Source organism: Hyperoodon ampullatus (genome assembly GCF_949752795.1).
Source record: "Hyperoodon ampullatus genome assembly, chromosome: 6".
NCBI classification, from domain to species: Eukaryota; Metazoa; Chordata; class Mammalia; order Artiodactyla; family Ziphiidae; genus Hyperoodon; species Hyperoodon ampullatus.
Window position 1 is genome coordinate 13,685,501 of NC_136919.1, and position 26,546 is coordinate 13,712,046.

A 26,546-nucleotide genomic window follows, 5' to 3' on the forward strand; every position below is an offset into this window, starting at 1 on the left:
GTAGAGCACAGGGAACTCTACTTAATGCACTGTGGTGACCTAAATGGGAAGGAAATCCAAAAAAGAGGGGATACGTGTATATGTAGAGCTGATTCACTTTGCTGTACATCAGAAACCAACACAACATTGTAAAGCAACTCTACTCCAAGAAAAATTAATTTAAAAAAAAGTATATTTTGAACAAATACTTTTTTTCTTGTGGAGGTACATTTCTACATTTCAAAACTAGAAAAACAGACTTGATTAATGAGCTTTTCAGGATTTTCCCAAAGAAATACTCCTGTTAAAAGAGCTACTGAAGAAGTAAAGCTCTGCCGAGCCCCGTGGGCTGTGGGCGCACCTGTTTCTTGAGCTCCGTGTACTCCTGCTGCATCTGGCTGAGCTCCTTCATCAGGCGCCTGGCCCGCTCGTGGTTGTCCTGGGCCACCTGTTCGATGGTGGCCATTTCCTTCTGCATGCAGCTGTTCTCCTGCTTTTGCTCCTAGCACCAGAGGAGGAGAATGACTCTGGAGGTGTGCGTTGCTGGCTTACGCACTCACTAGCTCCGTGACTTCATTTCTCGTCTAGGCTTCAGCTATAAAATGGGGATAATCTACCTGCCTTCTTCAGCAGCTGTGGTAGAGCTGGGAGTAAACATGTGGTCAGTCTGTCAGCCCAGAGTCTGAATCCTAGATCTGCAACATCACCATTGATACTAGGTTACTTTCCCTTGTCTGTAAGATGTTAACTATAGCCACCGTCATAGGGTTCCTGGGAGGATTAAAATCTAGACATCTACATACTGTCTTCACAATCATGTTGCCCATCACTGGTTGTAAGCGTATCACCCTTAGGGAAACACACCTGGTTGGAAAGTACCATTCAACAGGGCTACATTAATTCCTCCAAAGGGTGTTAGAAAAATCCATTCCTGTGACAGCCCCTGTTGCTGCCCACTGGCCTCCACCCACCATACACTGTTTTGAACTCATCTGAGTGTCACCTCCCACAATTTATCTCCAGGGATAAAACCATGGTAGGTTGAGCTTCCCAGTTTTAGGATAATGATTAATTAAAACTAACGTTAACCGAAAAGGGCATGACAAGAAAAACCTGTGAGCACAGACTGCAGCTGGGTAAGAATGTCTTTAGAGGCTTTCCTTCCCCAGCCCCCTCCTCGACCCTGCTGGGGAGATGTGAGCAGAGGCTGGACCACTGAGGGTGCTCTCTGCTCAGTGCTGACGTTGTCTGTGCACACGACCATCGTTCCAGCCAGCCAGACAGCTCCCCTAGGGCTGAGCCCAGACTCTGGAAAAATCTAACATCAGCTTCAGGAACAAATTACGCGTAAATGCACCACAAACCACAGGTGGGTTAGGGACTTGGTTGACAGGTAATTTATTTTCTCTACATTGAAGAAGTATTTTAGTTAAAAATTTAAAGGCATCATCTCCTCATAAACTGCCAGGGTGGTGGATACTCACGAGAAGGTTCTTCTCCAGCTGACTCCGCTGGATCTTAAGTGCTTCCTTGAGGCCGGCGACCTGCTTCTCGGCTTGCTTTCTCTCTGTCAGGAACTGGTTCCGCAAGAGGCTGAAGTCCGCCCTCACAGAGTCCGCCTCCTTCTGCAGAGCCAGAAGCTCGCCTGACTTCTCCAGTAACTGCTGCTCCCGTTCTGAAAGCTGTCGTTCTGAAATGAGCGTGTTAGGCAGTTTAGCCCGAGGCTCTGGGCTGGCCGTGGGCAGACTCCACAACGACATGCCACCCACTCAGGCACTTTCCTCCATCACTCAGTCGTCCGGATCTCCCCTGACCCACACCAGAGGCCCAGAAAAAGGCCCAGAGAAGTGTGCCTCTTGATGTAATTTGTTCCCAGAGGCCTGATCCCAAAGTGACAGACAGCTACTGTCTTCTCTTTTGAGTCTTTGAGACCAGAGAGCACCAACCCTGAGGTGCAGGGAACATGGAACAGACTGCTGAAATGTTTCTTATAAACCTAATTTTAATAAAGGGGGGCACAGTATTTCTTCCTTCATGGGAGGCAGCGCAGAGGAAAGCACACAGGATTTGGAATGGCACACATCTTATTTTCTACAGAAGAAACGTATTTCCTGGTGTTTAATGGGAATCGTGTACGCAAACACTCACATAGTGAGTACTCAATAAATAATGCTTATGCACAACAGTGATATTTAAAACAGATTTTTCTCATCACCCTCTGTAAAGCAACACCCCGCCCAGATTTCACTTCTCACACCTCTGGCATGGTCAGACTCAGCATATTTGTTAAGTTTCAGTTTTATAATGAAATGGTTGGGTCTGAATGCATCAAGAGTTCCCAGGGAAAAAGGAATAATAACCCTTTCAGGTCCCAAGTCCACTGAGTTCACTCAAGGTAGAACAACATTTTCTGAGCATTATTAAAACCTAAAGCCTAAGAAAAAGAAAACTCATTTATTGATGCGAGAACAATCATTTACCCTGGATTCCCATGCCAACTTCATTTATGTATGGCTCGAGAGAGTAAACAAACCCAAAGGCCAACATCTGTATCTTGGTATCATTCACTATGTCAAATTTAGACAGAAGTAGAATTGTTAATATTGTGGGTTTTTTTAAAATAGATTGAGATGAAATGGATCATTGTTCCAAAGCTCAGAATTAATGTACTTTATAGAAAGCCTTTAGAGCACCTTTTGGCACTTCTCTGCCTTAATGTTCCACTTCCTTGAGACAGCACTCTCGAAGAAAGCAATACAGTAAAAGTAAAAAGACCTGACAGTCTTGGAATCAAATCCTATCTCCATAAAGACAAATTCCCTCTGTCCCTCTGAGCCTGTTTCCTCATCTCTCACAGGGCTGGGAGGTTCAAATGAGGGACCATTCTTCCCACCGTGCTCATCCTGCCTCCTGTCTGGGCTATAGCTGGGGCCTGGGACTCCTTTGCACATTTTACACGACAATCAGATTTCCCCGCCCTCAGTGCAATGTTCCAGAATACATACGGGTTTGGGAGAGCGTCTTCTCCAGGGTCTCACCCCACCTTTCCTCTTCCTGCAGAGTCCTGATGTGCTCCTCAGCCACCGACACCTTGGTCAGCACCTGCTCCAGTCTGCTTTTCTGGTCTGCTATCTCCTTTTCCAGCTGGTGCTGCTGCTCCTTCAGTGTCACTCTACTGGCTTCTAATTTTTCTTCTTCACTTTCTCTCTCTTTCTGGAGTCTCTGAAACATCTTAATAGAGAACAACCTTAGTTAGTCATAAAATAAAAAATACCCAGTGTCCTGAGGGAATCTTCATGGACACTAGATAGATTCCAGTTCAACAGAAAGTAGAAAACAGCCCATGGGGACAGAGAGTGAGTTCTCTTTACAAAGGTGATCAAGTAGGGACTGGAAAACTGTTTGGCCAGCATGTGACGAGGGGATTCAAGCAGGAACTGGCACGTGGCCTTCAAGATTCCTTACCGGGCCTGTTCTATGGTCTTAATGGCCCGTAATATTAATACCAAGGGAGTCAAAGAGTTGGTGTAAAAATCCCCTCTGGTCACACAGGGCAGGTAAGGGAAGCTAATCCCAAGGGGGATGCTTCTCAGCAGCTTTCTGCCAGGGGAAAAAAGCTCACACAAGTGATAAAATGTTTCCTCTTATATAACGTCATAGATGTGCGGTACCATTTCCTGTTGGGCTAGTTTGGCCTTGTTTTCTTCAACCTCATTCTGAAACACCTGCAGTTGTTGTTGTTTTGTTTCCTCCTCTTTTCGGCAGACTTCCAACTTCTTTACTTGTTCTCTGATGTCCTCCTGGAGCCTGGTCTGCTCACTGAGCAGTACATCCTGACACTTGGTGGTGTGGAGCAGGTCCTTCAGGTGAAAGAACAAATTGAAACTACGGACAAAGCCACCTTCATTACAGGTGGCTAGTGCCACAGCTACATCTATCTACTAAGTCTGACAAAATTAAAGCGTAAAAGTTCCATATCCTTTATTATTTCAACAAACATACAAAGGTACCTGGAACTCAATTTAATCACTGGCTTCCCTCTTTTTAGTACCTAGGATGACAGAGATGTCAGAACCTCAGCAAGAGACTCAGTTCCTCCGAGCTTTAGCTGCCTTGTCACTGAGATGGGAATAAACAACACCCACCTCACAGGACTGCTAAGATTAAGAAAAGCTGTGAATAAGGCTTAACTCTGAAAATGAACCTAAAGTCATGGTTTTGTTACTATTTGAAATATTTATACAGGTTAAAAAACTCAGACAACAGGACTTCCCTGGTGGTGCAGTGGTTAAGAATCCTCCTGCCAATGCAGGGGACACGGGTTCGAGCCCTGGTCCGGGAAGATCCCACATGCCGCGGAGCAACTAAGCCCCTGTGCCACAACTACTGAGCCTGTGCTCTAGAGCCTGCAAGCCACAACTACTGAGCCCGCACACCACAACTACTGAAGCCCGAGCGTGCCTAGAGCCTGTGTTCCGCAACAAGAGAAGCCACCACAATGAGAAGCCCACGCATCGCAACGAAGAATAGCCTCCGCTCGCCACAACTAGAGGAAGCCCACGCGCAGCAACAAAGACCCAACACAGCCAAAAAAAAAAAAAAAAACCTCAGACAACAATAAATACTTCTTTCTTCAAGGAACCCAAATTAAGCACTTTAGAAAAAGTTACCATATTTTTAACAACACAGAAAATATTCATACGAACCTGAATAAGACTTCTTAAAAGACAGAATAATTTAAGTTTTATATATCTTAGAAACACAGAATCTTAAAGGTAGAAGGATGAGAATTTAGATGTCTAATCTAACCTGTAATTTACAGAGTGGAAACTGAGGCCCAAAACTTGCTTGAGTTTCTCTGAAACTCAAATTTTGGCAATAATCTCACAGGACAACACTGAATTACCTTAAGAAGATGATCAGAAGCACAAGGGTAAAAAGAATCTGCTCTAGGGACTTCCCTGGTGGCGCAGTGGTTGAGAATCCACCTGCCAATGCAGGGGACAGGGGTTCAAGCCCTGCTCCGGGAAGATCCCACACGCCGCGGAGCAACTAAGCCTGTGTGCTGCAACTACTGAGCCTGCGCTGTAGAGCCCAAGAGCCACAACTACTGAGCCCGCGTGCCACAAACTACTGAAGCCCGTGCGCCTAGAGCCCGTGCTCCGCAACAAGGGAAGCCACCACAATGAGAAGCCCGTGCACTGCAACAAAGAGCAGCCCCCGCTCACCGCAACTAGAGAAAGCCCGTGCTCAGCAACAAAGATCCAATGCAGCCAAATAAATAAATAAATTAAAAAAAAAAAAGAATCTGCTCTATTCAACAACTGACAAGATGAAGGCCTAGATTTGGCCATTATTCTGCAGCTCAACGAGTGATCAAATCTAAGCCCAGCCTTTGCAGGCCTCAACTGTGCCATGGGTAAGAGATGGTCCATCTGGTCCCTGAAGCCCCCAGAGTGGCTGCTGAGGGACCCTTGGGCTCTTTTAGCCACGACCTTACTTATTAGCTTCGAGTAAAACGTTGTTTGAATAAAGAATTCTAGGGCTAAAATAAACTGGAAAATCACTGCTCTGCATCAAAATTTTTGTATATATTATATTTGTGTTTTATAAATGGTTCTAAGGGACCTGCTCATGTGAAAAGGAACCAGCCTACTTGATTTGTTATTTCAACAATTATCTGCATGCCTTCAGGACACTACTAGAAGATTACCTTTGTGAGGCTTACCTGTTTTGCTAGGTTCAAGTGGTCTTGGACATCAGCTAGTTCCTCCTGTAATGAGTTTACTGCTTCTCGTTTTTCTACAGAAATAACGTTTACATAAAAATACATATGCATACATGTTCCAGATTCCTATCAGTCCCCTCAGAGAAGTAGAGTAGAAGTGAATTTATACTTCCTTCTGTTAAATGTATGACTATGCCACCCTATCTTATTAAAGGCCAAAAGAGAGGTACATGCGCAATCCAGATCTGGACTTGGAGCCTACGTTTTTAAAGACTTGCATGTTCAAAAAAAAAAAAAAGACATGTTACATGTTCAAAACCTCACAATGAAAATTTACACATAATACCTAATGTTGATGAGGTGCATGGTTTAAAAACAGGTACCTTCCACATTGCTGATAAAAATATAAATTTGGTACAACCTTTCAGGAAGACAATTTGGGAATAAATTTTATATCTGTACTGGTTTTGTCACTTACTAGCTGTGTAAGCTTGAGCAAGTCACTTCTCGCTTAGGCGAGTCGCAAGGAAACTAGGCTTAAGTTGCTTTATCTGTAAATGGGTGAAATAATAGTTTCTACCTCATAAAAATGTTACAAGGATTAAGTGATAAAATGCATATGAAAACACCTGCATCATGTCCAGGGCACAGTAAGTGCTCAACAGTATATTGTTGGCTAGAATTACTTAGTAACTTATAAATAAACAATCATGAGGCTTTATAAAGAGTTGGTAATTAAGATGTTATTTGCATCTTTGTTTTTGTTTTTAAATCTACACACACACACACACACACACTCCCCAAGGAAAAGTCTGGAAGGATATTTACTAAATTGATAATAGAAATTACCTCAGGAGTGAGGTGAATAGTAATTTTTATTTTGTCATTTTGCTAGGTTTTTAAATTGTTCTCTAAAGAATATGAATTAGTTTTTTTAAAAAACAGCTTTACTGAGATGTAATTCTCATACCATGCATTTTCCACCCATTTAAAGTATACAACTTCATGGCTTTCGGTAAGTTCACAGAGTTGTACAACCACCACCATACCTAATTTTAGAACATTTTTCTCACTTCTAAAAGAAACCCCATGCCCTGTAGCGTGAATTATTTCTGTAATAAGAAAGCAAACAAAAAAAAAGAATCTAGCAAAAGGAAGAAAGTCCCATCTCTCCTGTTGTGCTGCCTCATACCCTGGAGCTGCTGCTGCATGGCTGCGATGTCTCCATGCAGTGAGAGTTTGTTTCTGTTCAGCTGGTCCAGCTCCTGCTGCAGTTTTCTGACATCCACTTCCAACTTCTCTAAGTCTGATTGCTTTGTTCTGCTATTCTCCTCTGTAGCTGCTAAAACCCTACAATACAAATGGAGAATAAGTTAGACTGTCAAATACAAAATGTCTAAGCACACACACGTGACAAGGAATAGTGTTATGTTTCACAATGTAGTTGTGGAGTCTGGATGATATTAATAAATAAATATTAACAATTTACCAAATTATTAAATGTTATTAAATATTAACAAAATGTAAGGCTCTTCAACTCATTTTCAAAAGAAATCTTATTTTCAGCTTTCCAAACAGAACATTTGGAAATGTTTATCATTTCAAAAAGTGACTTGCTAAACCGAAGTTTTATAAAAATCAGGGATAACATGGATAGCACTTATAATTCCAAAAATGTGATTAAGGACTTCCCTGATGGCGCAGTGGTTAAGAATCCGCCTGCCAATGCAGGGGACACGGGTTCGAGCCCTGCTCCAGGAAGATCCCACATGCTGCGGAGCAGCTAAGCCCGTGCACCACAACTACTGAGCCTGTGCTCTAGAGCCCTTGAGCCACAGCTACTGAGCCCACGTGCCTAAAGCCCGTGCTCTGCAACAAGAGGAGCGACTGCAATGAGAAGCCCGCGCACCACAACGAAGAGTAGCCCCCACTTGCCGCAACTAGAGAAAGCCTGTGCGCAGCAACGAAGACCCAACGCAGCCAAAAAATAAATTAATTAATTTTTAAAAATGTGATTAAAATGGATCACTAACTTCTGATAAGTGAAAAAGCAGGAAACACACTGTATGTATAATAGGATTTGCCCAAGAAACAGATATGTATGAGCATGCATTCCTTTACACGAATGGAATCATATACTATGGACTGGTTTTTGTCTGGCTTCTTTCAGTAAGCATAGTAACTTTGAGATTCATCCATGAATTTGTCTGTATCAATCCTCCATTGCTTTTTATTGCTGAGTAGTATTCTATGGTATGGCTACACTATAATTTGCTAATCCATTCACCAGCTGATGGGCATTTAGGTTGTTTGCAGTTTTTGGCTACTGCAAATAAAGCCACTATGAACATCAGTGTACAGTTTTTGTATGGACACATGCTTTCACCTCTAGCTGCGAGAAAGCTAGATCTTCTGCTAGGTGTATGCTTGCATTTTTAAGTAACTGCCAAACTATTTTCCAAAGTGGTCTTACTAACATTTTATACTCCCACCAATTGTGTATGAAAGTTCCTCGCTAGCATTTGATATGGTCAGTGTTTAATCTTAGCTATTCTGTTAGGTGTGTAATGATATCTAGTTGTGGTTTTAATTTGCATTTCCCTAGTGGTTAATGATACCAAGCATCTTTTCATGTGCTTATCTGCCATCCATATATTTTCTTAAATAAAATTTCAAATCTCTTGCCCATATGAAAAATTGGGTTCTTCATTTTCTAATTACTGAGTTTTGAGAGTTCATTATATCCTGGGTACACGTCCTTTATCGGATATATGGTTGCCAGGATTTCTCTCGCAGTCTGTGACATGTCTGTTCATTATCTCAACAGTGTCTTTTGAGAAACAGAAGTTTTAAATTTTGATGAGGTCCAACTTTATCAATTTACTTTTTTTTTTTTTTTTTTTGCGGTACGCGGGCCTCTCACTGTTGTGGCCTCTCCCGTTGCGGAGCACAGGCTCTGGACGCGCAGGCTCAGCGGCCATGGCTCACGGGCCCAGCCGCTCCGCGGCATATGGGATCCTCCCGGACCGGGGCACGAACCCGTATCCCCTGCATCGGCAGGCGGACTCTCAACCACTGCGCCACCAGGGAGGCCCTATCAATTTACTCTTTTATGGATCATGCTTTCAGCGTCTTATCTAAGGAATTTTTGCCTAACCCAAGGCCACAAACATTTTTTCCCATGTTTTCTCCTACAAGTTTTATATTTTGGTTTACATTTATGTTTATGATCCATTTCGAGTTAATTTTTATATGTAGTGTGAGGTATAGATCAAGCTTCATTTTTTTGGTTTTGGATACGTAGTGCTTTTAGCAACAGTTTTTGAAGACACCATCTTTTCTCTACTTTGCATCTTTGTCAAAATCAGTTGTGCATATATTTGTGAGTTTACTTGCAGACTTCTGTTCTGTTCCATTGACCTATTTGTCTATCTTTATACCAATACCACAGTGTCTTGATTACCATAGCTGTATACTGTCTTGAAATCACATAGTATTAGCCCTAAACTTTTGTTCTTCTTTTTCAAAGTTGTTTTGGTGTCATATCTAAAAAGTTTTAGGTTCTATTCTAGGTCCTCTGCATTTCAATATGAATTTTAGAATCAGATGGCCAATTTCTATTTAAAAAACCTGTTGGGATTTTGACTGTGATTGTTTTGAATCTATAGATCAATTTGAGGAGAACTGAATCTTAACAATGGGTTAAGATTGGGTCTTCCTACACACGAACAAGCATATATTATTTTATTTTAAAAAAATCACAACAAGTTATTTTAAAAAATGCTTTTGGGAAAAAAAAAAAAAACCTAAAAGGAAAATTCACCCAAAAATGCTATTGGTGTACTGTACTGTGATACTGAGTTTGTGGCGTATTTTGTATTTTTTTGCCTTTTCTCAATTTTCCAATTTTTGAATAGTGTGTTAATAATGCTTTAGCTTTCCAGATGGGATTTTACAAGCTTACTTGTTCCTGCTCTCACCGTTTGGTTTGTGCCAACTTCTTCTCCCAGCCATCACATTTCTCTTCGAGATCTTCCTTTTGTTTGCACAAAGACTCAACACATAACTGCAGTGCTCGGGTCTCAGCAGTTATTCGCTCAATTTCTCGTTTGTCCCTCTCCAAGAGCTGCTTCTGCCACTCCATTTCCCCTTTCTGTCGCAGGGCTGTCTGCTGCAAACTGTCCAACTCCAGTTTCTCCTAAAGCAGATAAAAGAGGAGTCAACCATGCAAACTGAGAAAGACCGCGGTTCACTACCGGTAAAACAGCTTTGTTTATTACCTCTAGCACTTCAACCTGAGCCTTCTCTAACTCAGACACCTTTTGGTCATGTTGTAGCTTCAAACCTTGCAGCTCATTGTTTTCAAGTTGCAACATGTCCAGAATATTCTTTAGTTCTAACAGAAACAAAGCATGGTCCAGGCTATTAAATGAATGTTGAAACATTTACAAAATGAAACAGAAAATAATGCTACTGGCTGATACAAGAAACAAAAGATAATAAAAATATATTTGTTGTGCTGAATTAATGGAGCTAATTAATTGTATTCTGAATGTAAAAAGCCTTTAAAAGTATTGCTAAACATTAATTTGTTATAAACATTTAAACAAAAACATTCAACAGAGATCTAGTTCTAAAAATTACTTACCCTACCTAAAAGAATTTAAATAAAAATAAATAGGAAAAACTTTAAAATATATCAGCTGAGATTTATATAACAATTCTTTTGTCCTTTGAAATACAGATTTTTAAATATTAACTATTTTATCTGATTATAAAAATATGTATACATTATAGAAAATTTGAAAAAAGTATAAAAGAAAAAAATGAAAACCCATCATTATCCTACCATCCAAAGACAATCACTACTGCAATAGCTTTTTGATGTATTCCCTACCAGGAGTGCATGCACATGGATAGACATACACACGTATATCTATTTTAAAATAAATTGGGACTACAATCAATATTCAGTTTTTAATCTATTTTTTCACTCTTCTTTCATCAGCATTTTTACATGTCATTAAATGTTAAAATATGTTTTTTTAAAAAAATTTATTTATTTATTTATATTTGGCTGCGTTGGGTCTTTGTTGCTGTGCGTGGGCTTTCTCTAGTTGCAGTGAGCGGGGGCTACTCTTGGTTGCGGTGTGTGGGCTTCTCATTGCGGTGGCTTCTCTTCTTGCAGAGCACGGGCTCTAGGTGCCCGGGCTTCAGGAGCTGTGGCTCGCGGGCTCTGGAGTGCAGGCTCAGTAGTTGTGGCGCATGGGCTTAGTTGCTCCGCGGCATGTGGGATCTTCCTGGACCAGGGCTCGAACCCGTGTCCCCTGCATTGGCAGGTGGATTCTTAACTACTGTGCCACCAGGGAAGCCCAAAATATGGTTTTTAAATTAGTCATTTGTTTCCAAATTTTGTCATTATAATTTCTGTTGCAAGTAACGGACTCAGTCAACTTAATTTGTAAAACAAGGAAATAAAGGCTTACTTCTTAAAAAAAAAAAAGAGAGAGAGAAATAAAATAAATATTGCTGCGATGTACATAAACGGTTGCCCTCTCTAGATAACTGGAAATGGGCTACCCGGTTTAACAGGTGTGAGTTTAATAGTCTTAAGACACTGGGAGGTTGTTCCGTTTTATACTTCAATCAACAGCCTGTAAGCGCTCTTCTTTCATCACACCCTGGTCAGCAGTGAAGATGATTATTTTGCTTTTAGTCAATCTGAGTGGCAGAAAATATTATATTCCTTTTATAATCTGCTTTTCTTTGATTAGAAATAAGGTTAAACTTTAAACTTACCAGTTTTATGTTTAGACATTTGCCCTAAAACTACCTGGAGATTTTCTTCCTCTTTTTCAATTTCCTGCTTTATAAGTGAAAGTTGATTTTTTTTCTCACTAATCTGGACATTCAGTTCTCCTTTCTGAAAACTCAGTTCTTCCAGAAGAGATTTTAGTTCCTGTGCAAAGAAAAAGAAAAGAAAAGAAAAAAGTCAACCCACCTTCACCAAGTTATGAATAGAAATTACTTTAAAATCCGTTCTGTTATTAACTGTCTCATTTCATAGAAATTCTCATTTGGAAACAAGCTCATGTTTGAGTTTTACGTCAAGAACAGCACTGTATTTTACACTAACATATTTCAGTATAATAGAAGTAAAAAAGTAACACGTTATCTTCATTTAAAATTTATATGCAATATTTACTATGAGCAAAGAAAGCCATGTGTTGCAGAGAAAAAAGGCTGACTCGGACACATCTCCTGCCCTCAAGGGGCTTAGCACCTGGTGGGGAAATAAGGCAGGGAACAGAAACATGATCATGAAAGGCTAAGGTGCCCTAGGAAATGTGCAGAGTGCTACCAAACTCAGAATCGAGGGAAACTCCTTCCAGGGTAAAGGAAAAGTTGGGGAAGTCTTCTTAGTGGCATGAAGCTGGACCATGAAAGCTGGGTCGGATCTGGACATTCCCAGAAAGGGAATTCCTAGAGAAGAAACAGTATGAGAAAGGCACAGAGGCATAAAACCTTGGGCATGTCCAGAAAACAACACAGGGGGAGAGCTATGCACGGCAGCCACAGCATGGATAGATAGCACAACACCAAGCTTGTTACAGAGGCATCAACATTCAGGAATTTTATATTTGCATTTTAGGGGGAAACCAATGAAAATATCTCAAAATAAATCTACAGGACTATACTAGGACTCTTAAGAAAAACTACTGAAAAATGTACCCTGATGTGACTGCACTTCTCAGCTACTTCAGTTTCTCCCAGTCTCAGCGCTTCCTGGAGGTCAGCTCTGGCCTGGACCATGCTTCCCTGGAGTAGATGCAGCTCCTCCTTTTTATGCCCCAACTGTCTGTCCAAGACAGCCATCTCCTGCTGCTGACCTGTTACCTGCATTAAAGAAAAGTAAAGAATGCAAAGCCTGACAAAGTGCTGAGATGGGGAATATTTAGTCCAGCTAAAGGTTGTGTGGGGAAATAAGGAGGTAGTCTAATTCTCACAATCCTAGCTGCAAGAGTCAGGAAGGCCAGGCTGGGGGGCTGCAGGCATAAAATGCCTAATAAAGGCCTTGAGCTCACATAGGTAAAAACACTTAAATCACAGCAAAAACAACAATATGATAATAATGATTATCCTTCAGGTTATGGTTTTCAAAGAACTTTCATATCTATATTTTACTCCAATTGGCAACCACCTTGGCAATGGAAGCTAGGCAAGGATTTAAAAAATTTATTCATTTTGTAAATTTAAAACTTACAATTTTAAGGGCAATACATATTTAGTTACAGAAAAGCAGAAAATGCAGACATGCAAAAGGAATAGAAAACATTCACAATCCCCCCCTTATCAGATAACCATGTTTGTACTCTGGTATAGACTAAAAATTCAAACACAAGTATACATAAACACATTTAACATAAATGATCTCAGAGCATATTGTGTTTTGAGACTCACTTATTCAATAATATATCGTACTGAGTTGAGATTCAAATTTGGGTTGGACTCTTCTTAACCACTAGGATATATAGCCTCATTTATGCTTTATACTTTATTATGTATTTTCCAGTCTTTTCTACAATCAAACATGTATTACTTCTTATAATCATAACACAAATGTAGGTTTCAGAGCAGCATGAACTGGTTTTCAAGGTGTCTGCTGCCATACCTGGCTTTGCAGCTTTTCCAGCTCTGCTCTCTTGGCCTGCAGGAGGGTCTCCGACTCTTTAAGCACCTGCAGGTGATGATCCTCAGTGCGTTCTGCGGTCTTGATGTCTTTTTGCAGCTTCTGCAGCCTACAAAGCACCAGCGGTACTAGAGTAAATTGGAAGGGAGACAGAGCCCCAGGAGCCGCCTTCCAGCACAAGCCCCTTGAAGGCCTGCAGAGGCCATACTTACTCTTCTGTCAGTTTTTCCTTCTTCTTGTTTAGACACTGGAAGTCTGAGTCTTTTGCTGCAACAACTTTGTTGATCTCTTTCAAGATTTCTTCTTGCTCAATTTTGTGCTGCTCCAAATCCTTTGTGTCAGCCTGGAGCAACCTAAAACACATCTCTTTATTTCCCCTAGACTCCTTAGACTTGACGTGTATTGTTTATCATAGAGCAATTATCGTCCTCTTAGAATCAAACTTCTCATTCATCTCACCGAGTACATCAATGGCTGAGGGAGTCCACCTACCTGAGCTGCTGATCGGCTTTGACAAGGTTAACAGCAGTTTCCTGAGCTCTCCTTTCTAACTCCTCAGCATCTTTCTCAGTTTGCAATAAATTTCTTTTGGCATCAGTGAACTTTTCAACAGCATCTTTTGTCTAGAAAAGAAACTGTCGTTAAAAGCAATTCAGTTACAATACTCTCTCATGGCTACTGGTATCGTAAATTGGCACAGCTCTTGGAAAACAAGACAATACAGAAAGACTGATAAAAATGTTCATTCACTTAGACTCTCCAATTCTCAAAAAAGAATTCAGAAGAACTATTATACAAAAATGCTCATTGTATACTGAAATAATATAAGACTTGACAAACAATCGATTCAGTAAGTGATAATGCATCAACATAATGGAATACTGTACAGTCTTTAAAATAATGACAATGTAGTAACATAGAAGAATGTTAATGATAAAATGTTGGCTGAAAATAAAATTTTAAATGGTTTAAGCACTGTAAGAGCAACTATAGAAAACTATCTTGTCAACAAAGACAGAAAGGCTATGCAAAAACAAAAATAGTCATCTGAGGGTGGTGAGATGGTGGATGATGTTTTATTTAAAAATAATCTGTAATATTATTACATGTTATTTTTTTCACTTAAAAATATCTACCCCAGGGCTTCCCTGGTGGCGCAGTGGTTGAGGGTCCGCCTGCCGGTGCAGGGGACGCAGGTTTGTGCCCCGATCAGGGAGGACCCCGCGTGCCGCGGAGCGGCTGGGCCCGTGAGCCGTGGCCGCTGAGCCTGCGCGTCTGGAGCCTGTGCTCCGCAACGGGAGAGGCCACAGCAGTGAGAGGCCCGCGTACCGCAAAAAAAAAAAAAAAAAAAAAAAAAAATCTACCCCAAAACAACAACCAAAAAAAAATAGGAAAAAAAGAAATTAAAAAAAAGGAAAACAAGAAATTTAAAAAAGAGAAGAAAAAAGTGAAAAAACAAACAACTATCTACCCAATTAAGTGGCAAGGAAGTGATTCTACCAATAGTCCCTCCACATATTCTTCCTTTACTCTAGGTATTATCTTGTTAAGTAAAACCCCATTAATCTAAGGATGATTTAATTATGGCTGAGAAACACAAATATTTAATACTTTTGAAGTATTTCAAAATCTTCCTATATATGATTTGGCAAAAACATCATTTTTTTTTGGTCACCTTGGTTTCTTTTTCTGTCTCAAATAAGAGGCTTAAAATAATGTCATGAGAGGTCCAAAAACAGAGTATGGTTTGTACTTGGTTCAGCAGTGACTCACTTTTCTGCCAAAACACTCCATGTTGCAGATGCACTCAAGTCAGAGGCATCTGTATGTGAAGCTCGTCTAGTAAATACCCCGTGTGGATGCAAGAGGGTTTGGCCAGCTCCCAGAGAGCTAGATATTTCACCACACTTCTTTCCACTTCGGAGAGCTGGTTTCTACCAGATTCATCGGCAAAGCATTGGACAGAACTCACTATACACTACAGAAAGCCAGCCACGTCTCTAAGTAGTTTTTCATCCCCTTGTAGGTCAGGTTTTAACAAGTCTGGCACATTCCTTACAAAATGCAGCACTTTCTCCTTTCCTCTTCCCTTTTAGCCAGCTGCTTCCCTGAGTCATTTTGGGAGGATGAAGGAGGAAGAGCTTATTAGTCTCGGTTCACTTACTATCTCTGCCAACTACCGGTCTCAGCAATTTTCTTTTATACACCAGGGATACATTTTTCTCTGGTCCTGCTCACACCTATTTTCTCTCACAGTAATCTAACATGTGACAGAAGAGGGAACTGATCACCTGGAAAGAGATGAGGAAACTTTTCCATTCTTATTAAAGCCATCACTCACAGAATTTCTTTAATAAATCTTTCATTTCAGTTCCTGGGTAATAGATTTCTATTCATTTAAATTGATCCACGTTGAAATAACAATATAAAAATAGTAGTTCCTGATGTGCCCCATATGGATTCGGGACTTTTGTTTTTAATCCTGGAATTCCCATCTAAAGCTCTCTTGGTGAGTCAGAACTTTAGCTGTGTGACCCTGGGCTAGACCAGCCTCTGAGCTACATGTGCAAACTGGGCTAATGACCATCTTACAACGCTGCCAGGAAGGTTAGATGAAGTGGTATTTATAAAGTAGCCAATGTGTGGCTATAGCAGGGGCTCATAAAAGGCAGTTCCTTTTCCTCCCCAACTTCCTCTGTGTTTCAGTCTTAAGAATACTACCTCAGGCCAAAAAATATTTGATTTTATATTACTACCAACTTGGAGAACAAAGTAAGAATAAGAGTCTTATGAGGTCCATTGTTATAAGAATATAAGATTGACCTATTTAACAGACACAGATATCACAGCCCGAATAATTTTTAAGACACACACAGGATAAGGAGGTGGGGTGTGTTAGGAACTAAATGACTTTCAGGAGCTTTAAATATGCTACTGCATTTAATTCATACTGAATTATACTAGGTTAATTCTAGTGTAATTAGTATAATCTAGGTTAATTATATTTCATTTAATTCATACCGAACAGCCTAGGTTTTCTTAGCCTGAATTTACAGAGGAGGAAAGCAAAGCTCGGGGACTTAAGCAACTTGCCCAAATCCGCACAGCTCCTTAACTAGCAGAGCACAGCCTGATTTGGACCACTGTACTCTTCACGTTTTCTTTCTAACCCTTCCTGCCTCCACCAAGGACTGCAAGCCAGCAAGCCGTCTCACCCCAAGCACAGCAGCACATACTTTCTCGGTTGTGTGTGAAAGTTCACTCTCAGCTTCCGCCAGCAGTCGGTCAGCCTCCCTGAGCTCTGCTCGACGTTTCAGGAGGGTCTTCTCGATGCACTCAATTTCATCTACAATATCTTCATGGTGCCTGAGTGATTTTTCTATTTCTAGTTCATTCATAAGACTCTCAACATTTCCATCAATGAAGTCTCTAAAAAAATCATATATACACACTCATCAAGAGATTTTAAACGTGACAGTATAGATACTTGTAGCCTAATGATAAAAAGAGGCACAATGATTTTCTAATTTTATATGAGAACGGACTGGACAGACAGCTACATCTGATTAAGTTCAATGTCTATGCTTACCTTTTTACTCAACATGGAATACTGTTGACAATAAGTGGATAATATGTATAATGTATGAGGCAGTTGTTTTGTCCTTTTAAATATAAAGATTATTTTTTCATCAGCACTTGGTCAAGACAATGCTGATACTTCAATTCTTCTGTGGTATAAAAATAAAACAAACCACTGCCTCAATAATCATCCATTCCCTCAAAACTATCCTAAGTTTCTACTAGAGTAAAATTATGGTGACGATATTTGACAGATCAGAAAGCGTAACACAGGACTTGGTAACTCAAGGTTAAAGTCAAAATTATTTGAAAACGGGACTATCACTGACAGAAAAACATGAAAATAAATTCATCAACATATTAACAGATTAATTCTTCTTTGAACATTTTTTTGTGTTATCCAAATTCCCTAAAATGATCATTTATTATACATTTATAACTAGGAAAAGTAGTGGTTCTCCCACTGCACTACACCCCCCTCAAAAAACTTCACCTCCCCCATATACACCTACAAAAATGAAATAACCATCCCCCAAGCCTTCAAACATCTAGTCCCAACCTTCTCTCGGTATGACCCTTGGTTTTCCCTGCCAGGTCTATCAGTCACTCTTGCGTTTGCTCCTAGAAGGCAGAGGCCATATCTCACTCACCTCTATGTACTCCACAGGTCTCCCCCCAACCCTGGTACCTGGGCCAGTCTGGCTTAAGGGGCAAAAACTGGGGAACTGTCATAATTCATGGTCTAGTGCAGAAGATGGGCTTCTCCATAACTGACCTACGCAGCAGATACAAGCATTAGCTAATGGACCCTATGCCAGATGCTGGGGCACAGAGAGGGAGGCCCCGCTACTGCCCTTCTGGGTATCTTACAACATGGTCTGAACAACACTATGCCCAAGGTTGCCAACTCCAAACTGTGGGAGCCTGAGATCAGAAAGCTTTTCTGTCAGAGGGGATCCCTAACCTTCATCTGGAAAGACACACTGGAGTTAGGTGGGGGGAAGCCATTTCAGGCAAAGGACAGCGTGTGCAAAGGTGAGGAGGCAGGAGAAAACGTGGTGCTTGGGGAAACCACAGCAAAGTGTAGGGCCAGAGTAAGTACCACGTGGGAGAGAAGGATAAAAAAGAGAGGTAGGGGGGCTTCCCTGGTGGCGCAGTGGTTGAGAGTCCGCCTGCCAATGCAGGGGACACGGGTTCGTGCCGCGGTCCGGGAAGATCCCACATGCCGCGGAGTGGCTGGGCCCGTGAGCCATGGCCACTGAGCCTGCGCGTCCGGAGCCTGTGCTCCGCAATGGGAGAGGCCACAACAGTGAGAGGCCCGCGTACCGCAAAAAAAAAAAAAAAAAAAGAAAAGAGAGGTAGGGTTCAGATCTTGGAGGGCAGTATGTATGCTGGTGGGAATGAGAGACACAGGGCAGCGTGCACAGTTAGATCTGCAGCCATGTCGAGGGTGGGATGGAGAGAAAGACACTAGACCTGGAAGGCCTGACCTAGGATGAGGACGACTAAAGGCCAGGGCAGTGGAGACGAAAGAAGGGGACCAGTTTGAGAGCTCTTTGTGTATAGAGTCAGTAGGACTTGGAGAGCAGCTGGATGCCTGGGGGAGTGAGGGAAAGGCAGGTGTTGAGGACACCCAGCGTGTTTTCAGCCAGGGTAACTGGGGAGGGGTGGCGGTTGTGCCATTCTCCAAGAGGGACTACAAGAGGAGCTGGTATGGATTATTGGCCAAAAGAACTTAGATTTGTACTGTCCCATATGATAATCACCACGTGGCTATTAAATTAACTCTGTTCCTCAGTTCTATTAGCTACATTTCAAGTACTCAATAGCCACATGTGGCTAAGGCTACTGTTTTGGATAGTACTGATCTAGAACATTCCCAGGATCACAGAAAGTTCTATTGGACAACACTGATTTAGGTTACCTTAATGAACTAATATCATATTCATCTGAATTATAAAGATAAAATGGCTAATAATTACTTTCGCTGTTGATGTTTCTGAATGGTTCTATGCAATTCTTCTACTTCGTGCTCTAAGTCTCTCTTCTCTTGCAAAAGATCATCAATATTATGATGCAGTTCTTCTATTTCTTTCTCACACTGCTGCTTGGATACTCTCATCCACTGTTCCTGTTTCTTTGATTTTAAATGCTGTATTATATCTTCCAATCTAGAAACTTCATTCTCCTGAGCAAAGAAACAAATGCAATACTGAAATACCACATGATGTTTCCCCTTCTTCCTGCCCAAAACTGAAATTCACAGTGATTAAAGTGGTATCTTTGACCTGATAATAGTGGTAGCTTCTAAGACTTCAGTATGAAAAGAAAAATCAAGTCAAGCCAATTTCTTCACGTGCCATAGATGAAATTGATGGACCAATAGATCTTATATGACTCTTCCATCAGTCCAGCTATGGCTGATAAATAGTCACCAAGCACCTCCTGTGGATAATGTCTGGCTCCAGAGTTCAGCATCTAGCAGAAGACACAGACAGAGGTCTCTCCCTCCTCTGCGCACATGAGAGGAGTTGGCTGAGAAGGATGCCTAGAGGAAGTGGTGTTCTGCCTGGTTTTGAAGAATAAATGAAATAGGAAATGACTATGCTGAAGAAATAATGTGCAAATGTAGGGAGGTATAAAGGCACACCTGGGAAACTACAGGAACAGCCGGGTACTGGTGGAGAGTAAAAGAACCAACAGAATTGCTATGAAAACAGTGTGCACTGAAAAACTGCAGGATAACATGAGTAACTACCATTTTTAACCATGTAAATATCCACAGTCCCTCTGAAAGTAGTCTGGCCTACTAAAATGGGGCTGGTGGCTTGGCACCCAGGTATCCTAGTCCTTTATCTTCCTCTCAATCTGCTGAGAGGAAAAGGAAAAAATAAAGAGCTCCAGGTGCCTTAAGTTTGAAGGAGGCCCTTGTAATGCATTTTATTTCTTTAAAACAAAAAAGTTATAAAGGAAGCTAGTGATTAGGAAGTAATCATTTCTTAGAATTTAGCCTAGAGGAAAATATGAAATACAGTAAAAATTTATACACAGTTAAATGAACTACACAGCCTACAAATAAAGAAATGTTATGCAGTCATAAAAATACTGCTTAAAAACACTTGTAAAACCATGGGGAAAATGCTTGTAACATTAAGTGGGAAAAACAGGACACAAAATTATGCGCACAATAAGTTAAGAACTATGAAAAGAAAGAAAGAATAATCATTAATTTCACCATCCAGAGATAACCCCCACCAAAACCTTACTGTATGCTGCTCTTACATGTGTTCATACACAAGCACACATAATATGTGTATGTACAGGTACAGGCACTAGTATGTGAATATACCTATTCATACACATTAATATAGTACTTGTCAATAGAAAAATACATAAAAAGCTTTCTAAAAATGGCTATTTTCTGGACTGAAAGCATTTTTGTTATAAAATGGTTAAACCAGGTTCGTAGAATGGCCTGGTACCCTAACTCCTGTCCAGAACAGTGTTTTAATAAGAGGATGCTTGCTCAGTTCTAAACATCAGCCTTACAAACACACTTTCGGGATATAATCCATGCATAAGTAGGTCGACTCATCAAGTATATAACCTTACTCAGTCTCCCATGGAAGCAGTGTGGATAGGGGTCTTGTGTCTTTCCACTTACTAAGTTATGGTGCTCCGGGACATTGCAGTGCAGCACGCCCATTGGGATGAGGGGGATGGAGAAGTTGGGGGGTGGAGGCCCATATACGATGGGGGCCCCAGCGGGAGGCGGGCCATAAACAACAGTGCCAGGGGTGAGAGGTTGGCTGTTGTTGGGCAAGGGAGGAGGTGGTGCATACAGGGCCATGCCCTGGGGTACAGGAGAACCATCGGGAAACACGGTATACATCATGTATCCAGGAGGAGGCACAAATGGGCGGTCCTCTTGGTCATCCAGCTCGCTCTCTTCCTGGCTATCTCCTCCACTGTCTGCATCTTGAAACAAAAAAACAGAAGAGCGTTTTACTCCCATGGCTCACTAGGCAAACATGTTCAGTAGAGAATAGCAGCGTTTAGGCCAAGATACCAGAGATGTGAAAATAAAATTCTATAAAAAAGGTCAAAAGCAGTTTTGAAAAGTGGATCAAACAGGGATGCAAATTATTTTCACCAGGTGAAGTTGAGTTTTTCTTTTTTTTTTAAACGAATGAACTTTATTTATTTTTTTAATCTAAAATTTATTTTTGATTGCATTGGGTCTTCGTTGCTGTGAGCGGGCTTTCTCTAGTTGCGGTGAGCGGGGGCTACTCTGCGTTATGGTGTGCGGGCTTCTCATTGCGGTGGCTTCTCTTGCTGCGGAGCACGGGCTCTAGGTGCATGGGCTTCAGTAGTTGCAGCACTTGGGCCCTAGGGCCCGCAGGCTTCAGTAATTGTGGCACATGGGCTTAACTGCTCCGTGGCATGTGGGTCTTCCCGGACCAGGGATCGAACCGTGTCCCCTGCACTGGAAGGTGGATTCCTAACCACTGTGCCACCAGGGAAGTCCCCTGAGTTTTTCTTATACCTATCTGTTGTTTTTTTTCCATCTTCATTCATTCATTCATTCATTCAGCAACATTTGGGTGCCTGCTTCGTGCTACGTAAAAGACCAACAGAGGAGTGCTGTGACATACCACAGCTCCCAGCTTTACCACTATCAGGACACACAGCCTCTCTCAGGTGTTGGTTCTCTTACTTATCTCCCCTATAAGCAGGAACTAGGTTTTTTTTTCCCACTGATGAAGAAAGCCTAGCACACAGCAGGCACTCAATAAATAGTTCCTGAATGAACAAATTCTCAGAAGGTAACATTCCCATTTTACAGATTAACAGTCTCAGAGCGGCTAAATAATTCCCCTAGGATAACACAGTTACTTAGTGAAAGTGCCAGGATTTACCCCAGGTCTGACTCTTCCCCCTGGAGCTCTGGAAGACAGACCTGTAACACTTCATTTCAGTCGAGCTAATTCGTGCCATAACACGAGGAAGTAAACTGCCACATTCCAGGAGTGGAGGTGAAGATGCCGCTCAGTCTGCCGGGAAAGGCAGGGAGGAGGAAGGGTCCAGAAAAGGAGTGTTGTTTGAGGACCTGGGTCTTGCTGAAGGATGAGTAGGAATAGGTTTGGGAGAGAAAGGAGGAAGCAGGACATTCTGAACAGAGGGTTCAAAACATGGAGGTGCGAGAAACATGGCATGCAGTGGGTATGGCTGACATGTGGGAGAGTGATGGAAGGTGAGACAAGAGGCCGTTGGCCAAGACCAGGTCACAGAGGGCCTTGCAGAGCAAGCTAAGGAGTCTGGACTGTGTCTTACGGATTTCAGGGAACCAATAAAAGGTCATTAAACAGGCAAGAGAAATGCAACTTCCCTGATGTAACTTACCTCTATTTGAACATGATTTATGTAACCCACTCCTGATGGGAGAATAAACCCAGTATCCTGAAGCAGGTGGAGGTGCACTGCGCTCCTTCCCATCCTGCCATGGTTTTCTAACAGGAGTTGAGGCTGCATACTTTAGGCCGACACCAGAGTCCTTGGTGGCCTGGGAACTGTGGCTGGAAACCTAAAATAAATGAGAGCAGAGCATACTATCTCTTAACAAATAAAAAGGCCGATGTGGAGAAATGTCGAAGTCTACAGCAAAGTTGAGAAAGAACTGGTTTCTTTTCATATATCGTAATTCTCATTTTTCACAGGCAGAAACGAGACGTGATTACGTGGTCATATAACCTGCATGGGTGTCAGCCTCCCGTCTCCCGTACTCATCTTTCCTGGTGGTTTCTCTTCTTTTGCCTAGTCCCTGATGGCCCAGCAACTAAGATCAAGGAAACAGGAGCTTTCAAGGCAAGCTGGGATATTAGTCTCCTGTTGTGCCAGAAGCTTGGAGTGGCTTTAGAGCTCTACTCTGTTACTCTCCGTCTCCTTTCAGTTGTAAGTCGACCCTCCAAACCCTCATCCAGCTCAGGCTTACAATGTTTTGCTCTAACCTATACTGCTTCCACCTGCAGCCCTGGCTGTGACACGGATGTCTGCTTCCCTTAGATTTCTGGGAGGAGGATTTCAGATTCTGCTTTTCGGGGTTCTGATTAAGTCTGAACGGCCCGGGGATCCTAGCGTGTGGGAGGTGCTTCTCCTGACTGCTGTTGTCAGCTGATTCTAGCAGGATGTTGCCCAGCCCCTCTGCTTTGGATAAGAGCCCCTTACAGTCCTCTCCTTCCTTCCCACATTCAGGCTGCAAGCCCTGACATTCTGCTCCCTGAACACCCCTCAATCCATCTCTGCTCTAGCTCCACTGCTCTGGCTCTGGCTTCTTCCATCCTTCACCCGAACAAGTTCAAACAGCCCCACGCAGAGTTCACCCACTACAAGTCTAGCCTCCACACTCTGCCTGATTATTCTTCCTAAACTACAGCTCTGATCATAGCACACTCAACTGCAGTTTCTCAAGGCCTACATAATTAAGTGCAAGGAATTTTGAGGCCCTTTTTTTTTTTTTTAAAAAAAAAAGCATGACCCCAATCTACGTTTTCTATTTCACCTTTCACCATTGCCATCCAGCCCTCCAGCCCCACGAGGGGCTAAGCCAACTCTCCTCTTCCTCACAAGCTGTTCCCTCCCTCCTGAAAGCCCATCCTTTGAGGAGGTGCTAAGTGCTGACTTCAAGCCCCTGTTTGGGAAGGCTTCTTCCCTAAACATCCCCATGAGGTAAATCTTTAACATTTCTCTGCAACTGGGGCACGGAAGTCCAGTCTGGTGTCACATGCATGTCACTGTTTCATAATTACATTGGTGTGCTTGTCTTCCCCACCAGCCCATGAGTTCTTTGAGAGCAGGGGCTATATGATGCATCATGGTTCCCCACCAAAGCCTTGTACTTGACCTAGACCTCAGTAAGTACTGAATGAATGTGTTAAAAGGAAATGCAATCCAGGTGCCTATTTTTCTGTCTGAGACTCTATAATTCTACTGCCATTTTCAAAAGGCTCTCTGGGCTCAAGTCACTTAATCTACCCTTACAGGATCCTTGTTCAGGGATCCCACACATACCACCTGAGCATGAGTGGGCAACTGCCACATTGCTTGGGAATGCCCTATTTCCATCTCACACAGCACAAAGTACTTAAGAACCTCAATGCATGGCCTTGCCTAGATATGTTGTTCTTGAGACCCGATCACAGATTTAGGGAAGGCAACACCGTCACACTTGCTTAAAGAAAATTTAGTATATATTCCCAGCACCACAGACTTCCTACTTTTGATGATGATGGTGGTGGCATAAAGTACCAATAGCCTCGTCTTTTGAAAGGATCTGCCATGCTGCTGATGTAATCATTCTGATAAGAAACTTCACGTCGGAGTTCAGCAATTTCTTCCAAAACATTTTCAAAGCCTCCTCTGTTATCTGTAAAAGGAAAGCCATTCTGTGAACTTGGGTACGAAATCATCTACTTCCTCTCTCTCTCAAAATACAAAAGTGATTCCACGAGAGCCAATGACTTTTATCAGTTCCTCAAAGCTGCCGTTCAGCCTGTCCTTTGGTAATAAATTTTTGTTGGCACTTAAAGAGGATAGACATATCCTACTGCTGTTCACTTATAAAGTGAGCCAGAGAAAGAACAGATTTGTAAACATTATTTCTTTTGAAAATACAAAAATAAACCTCTCTTTGTAATCAAGTCCCTTGATACTGTACTTACTTACATTTAAAAAAGTGCTTTATTTATTAAGCTAATTATCACAGCTCTATAAATCGAGCATGGAATTGATCTGTAACAGTTAAATAAATTTGCTAAAGGTAAAAAACAAACACGATGATTTAATTTTAGAACTACAAAACCACTACCAAAATCAAAGCCCAATACCTTACCAGCCCCAGTGAGGTCTAGTAAATTCCGCAGTCTTATGATCTCTTTCCTTTGTCTCTCCATGGTCTCATTCAGTTTTTCGATTTCTAGCACCTGTGAGTTTGCTCCCCTGGTGCCTACCTCTACTTTCTCCATCTCAGTTCGAAACTATTAAAAAAATCACATATACAAAGTTGTCAATGAATATTCTTTCCCAGATGCATGTCTCCTTGCAGTAAGATTATAATTCTATAATTTTTTACTTATACTTTACTAATGAGGAACTGCATTACTCCTTACATTTAAACCATGCAATGCCTGGCACACAGCAGAGAATCAAGGACTGATTGACTATTGGCTGTACCTCAAAATTCTTTGAGATGTTGCCTACAGTAATTCAGTCTTTTAGGAACTGATAAGTACCCAATAAGGAGGCGGTCTCATGGGGGTACCAGCACTGACCTGTTCCTCTTTATCCCTGAGGAGATTCTGCAGGAGTTCGATCTCTGCTTCTGCTCGGGTCAGATCCCTGGCGGCTTGTGCTGCCTTTCTGCTGAACCTCTCTGCTTCCTGCAGCTCCTACGGGGACGGAGGTGTGAGAAAGGCACCACTGCTATTGCAGGCTGCCCTATTCCTCTCTTTCTTCCTCGGAATGAGTCCTCTGCTTTCATCAGATCGCCCGCCTGGCTACCCCATGCACCCGTAGTGCCAAGTCCCACCTTATCTGTGCTGTTCCTATGATTTGGCAGCTCACTCTGGCACTCTTTGGGGGCCAAGTGGGCAGGGTTCCGCATCAGGAAGAGCAAGGACTAACTGTTTCTTCTCTGTTCTACAGTCTTCCGTGACTGGTGTCTCTGAGGACCCCCATGGTTATGACTCCTCCTATGACTTACTGTCTTAATCTCATAGCATTTGCATATTATAAAGACTATAAGAGACTTATCTCAGTCAGGAGTCAAAATAACCCTGTGAAGTGACATATTATCATCAGACTGCACACGATGACAAAGACAAAAAGTTGAGGTTCAGAAGGGTTATACAGCGAGCCGTGAAGACCTCTGTTCGGATGTGTATTGACAGGTGCCTCCCTAAGCAGAGACCCTTACGCTTTGAGATTAGGATAGTATGTTTCATTTGATGGCTCCTTTGGGACTCAATAGAGTACAGGACCCATGGTAGGGTTGTGACGGGGGAAATACAATCTTCAGGTCTGAAGAGGAACAGACAACTTTATGGTGGTTTATAAAAGGGCCAAAGTCTATAACAAGAGATCAATAATACAAGTTGCTATGTTTTTCGACAGGGGCAGCCCTGGTGGAAACTTGTTCTGTGCGTGGGGACTCACCTCTGCGCGCTCCTGGTTAATTTTCATAACGGTTCCATGGAGGGACTTGAGCTGGTCTTTGGCAGTGGTGAGCTCAGCTGTGGCCAGCTTATCAGAGGCGGCCACAGCTTTCTTTAGTTTCTTCAGTTCTTTATCTAAACCAAGAAACTGTGCCTGAGATTTGGCATCTTCAAGTTTCTTCTAAAATAAAAGAAACACTAATTAAGGAGATGAATCATTTGGTAGCAGTGAATTAAGACATAAGCCCCATGAGGGCAGGGACTCTGTTCACACACCCCATGCCTAGAACCATACCTGGTACTCAGCAGGTGCTCCTGAGTGAATAAATAAATAACAACATCTCAAAGCTGTATGATAACT

The 26,546-nt window shown here is 42.0% G+C and overlaps 1 protein-coding gene across 4 annotated transcripts in view; it reads right to left on the minus strand.

Moving 5' to 3' along the window:
* Window positions 1-26,546, minus strand: part of CNTRL (centriolin) — a gene marked incomplete at both ends in the record, with an annotated part of 76,352 nt that overhangs the window by 4,062 nt on the left and 45,744 nt on the right. For 2 of the 4 annotated variants that reach the window (XM_079706865.1, XM_079706864.1), the window contains 21 exons: window positions 341-481; window positions 1,464-1,669; window positions 2,985-3,210; window positions 3,651-3,839; window positions 5,708-5,781; window positions 6,900-7,057; window positions 9,688-9,905; window positions 9,988-10,103; window positions 11,507-11,666; window positions 12,440-12,604; window positions 13,380-13,506; window positions 13,610-13,750; window positions 13,890-14,020; window positions 16,634-16,826; window positions 18,959-19,164; window positions 20,641-20,954; window positions 22,380-22,560; window positions 24,251-24,399; window positions 24,865-25,009; window positions 25,304-25,420; window positions 26,187-26,366. In XM_079706865.1, coding sequence (XP_079562991.1) covers window positions 341-481; window positions 1,464-1,669; window positions 2,985-3,210; window positions 3,651-3,839; window positions 5,708-5,781; window positions 6,900-7,057; window positions 9,688-9,905; window positions 9,988-10,103; window positions 11,507-11,666; window positions 12,440-12,604; window positions 13,380-13,506; window positions 13,610-13,750; window positions 13,890-14,020; window positions 16,634-16,826; window positions 18,959-19,164; window positions 20,641-20,954; window positions 22,380-22,560; window positions 24,251-24,399; window positions 24,865-25,009; window positions 25,304-25,420; window positions 26,187-26,366 — 3,537 coding nt within the window. Of the gene's footprint in view, window positions 1-340; window positions 482-1,463; window positions 1,670-2,984; window positions 3,211-3,650; window positions 3,840-5,707; window positions 5,782-6,899; window positions 7,058-9,687; window positions 9,906-9,987; window positions 10,104-11,506; window positions 11,667-12,439; window positions 12,605-13,379; window positions 13,507-13,609; window positions 13,751-13,889; window positions 14,021-16,612; window positions 16,827-18,958; window positions 19,165-20,640; window positions 20,955-22,379; window positions 22,561-24,250; window positions 24,400-24,840; window positions 25,010-25,303; window positions 25,421-26,186; window positions 26,367-26,546 lie in introns of all 4 variants that reach the window. The other 2 variants (XM_079706863.1, XM_079706862.1) reach the window with 2 other exon arrangements.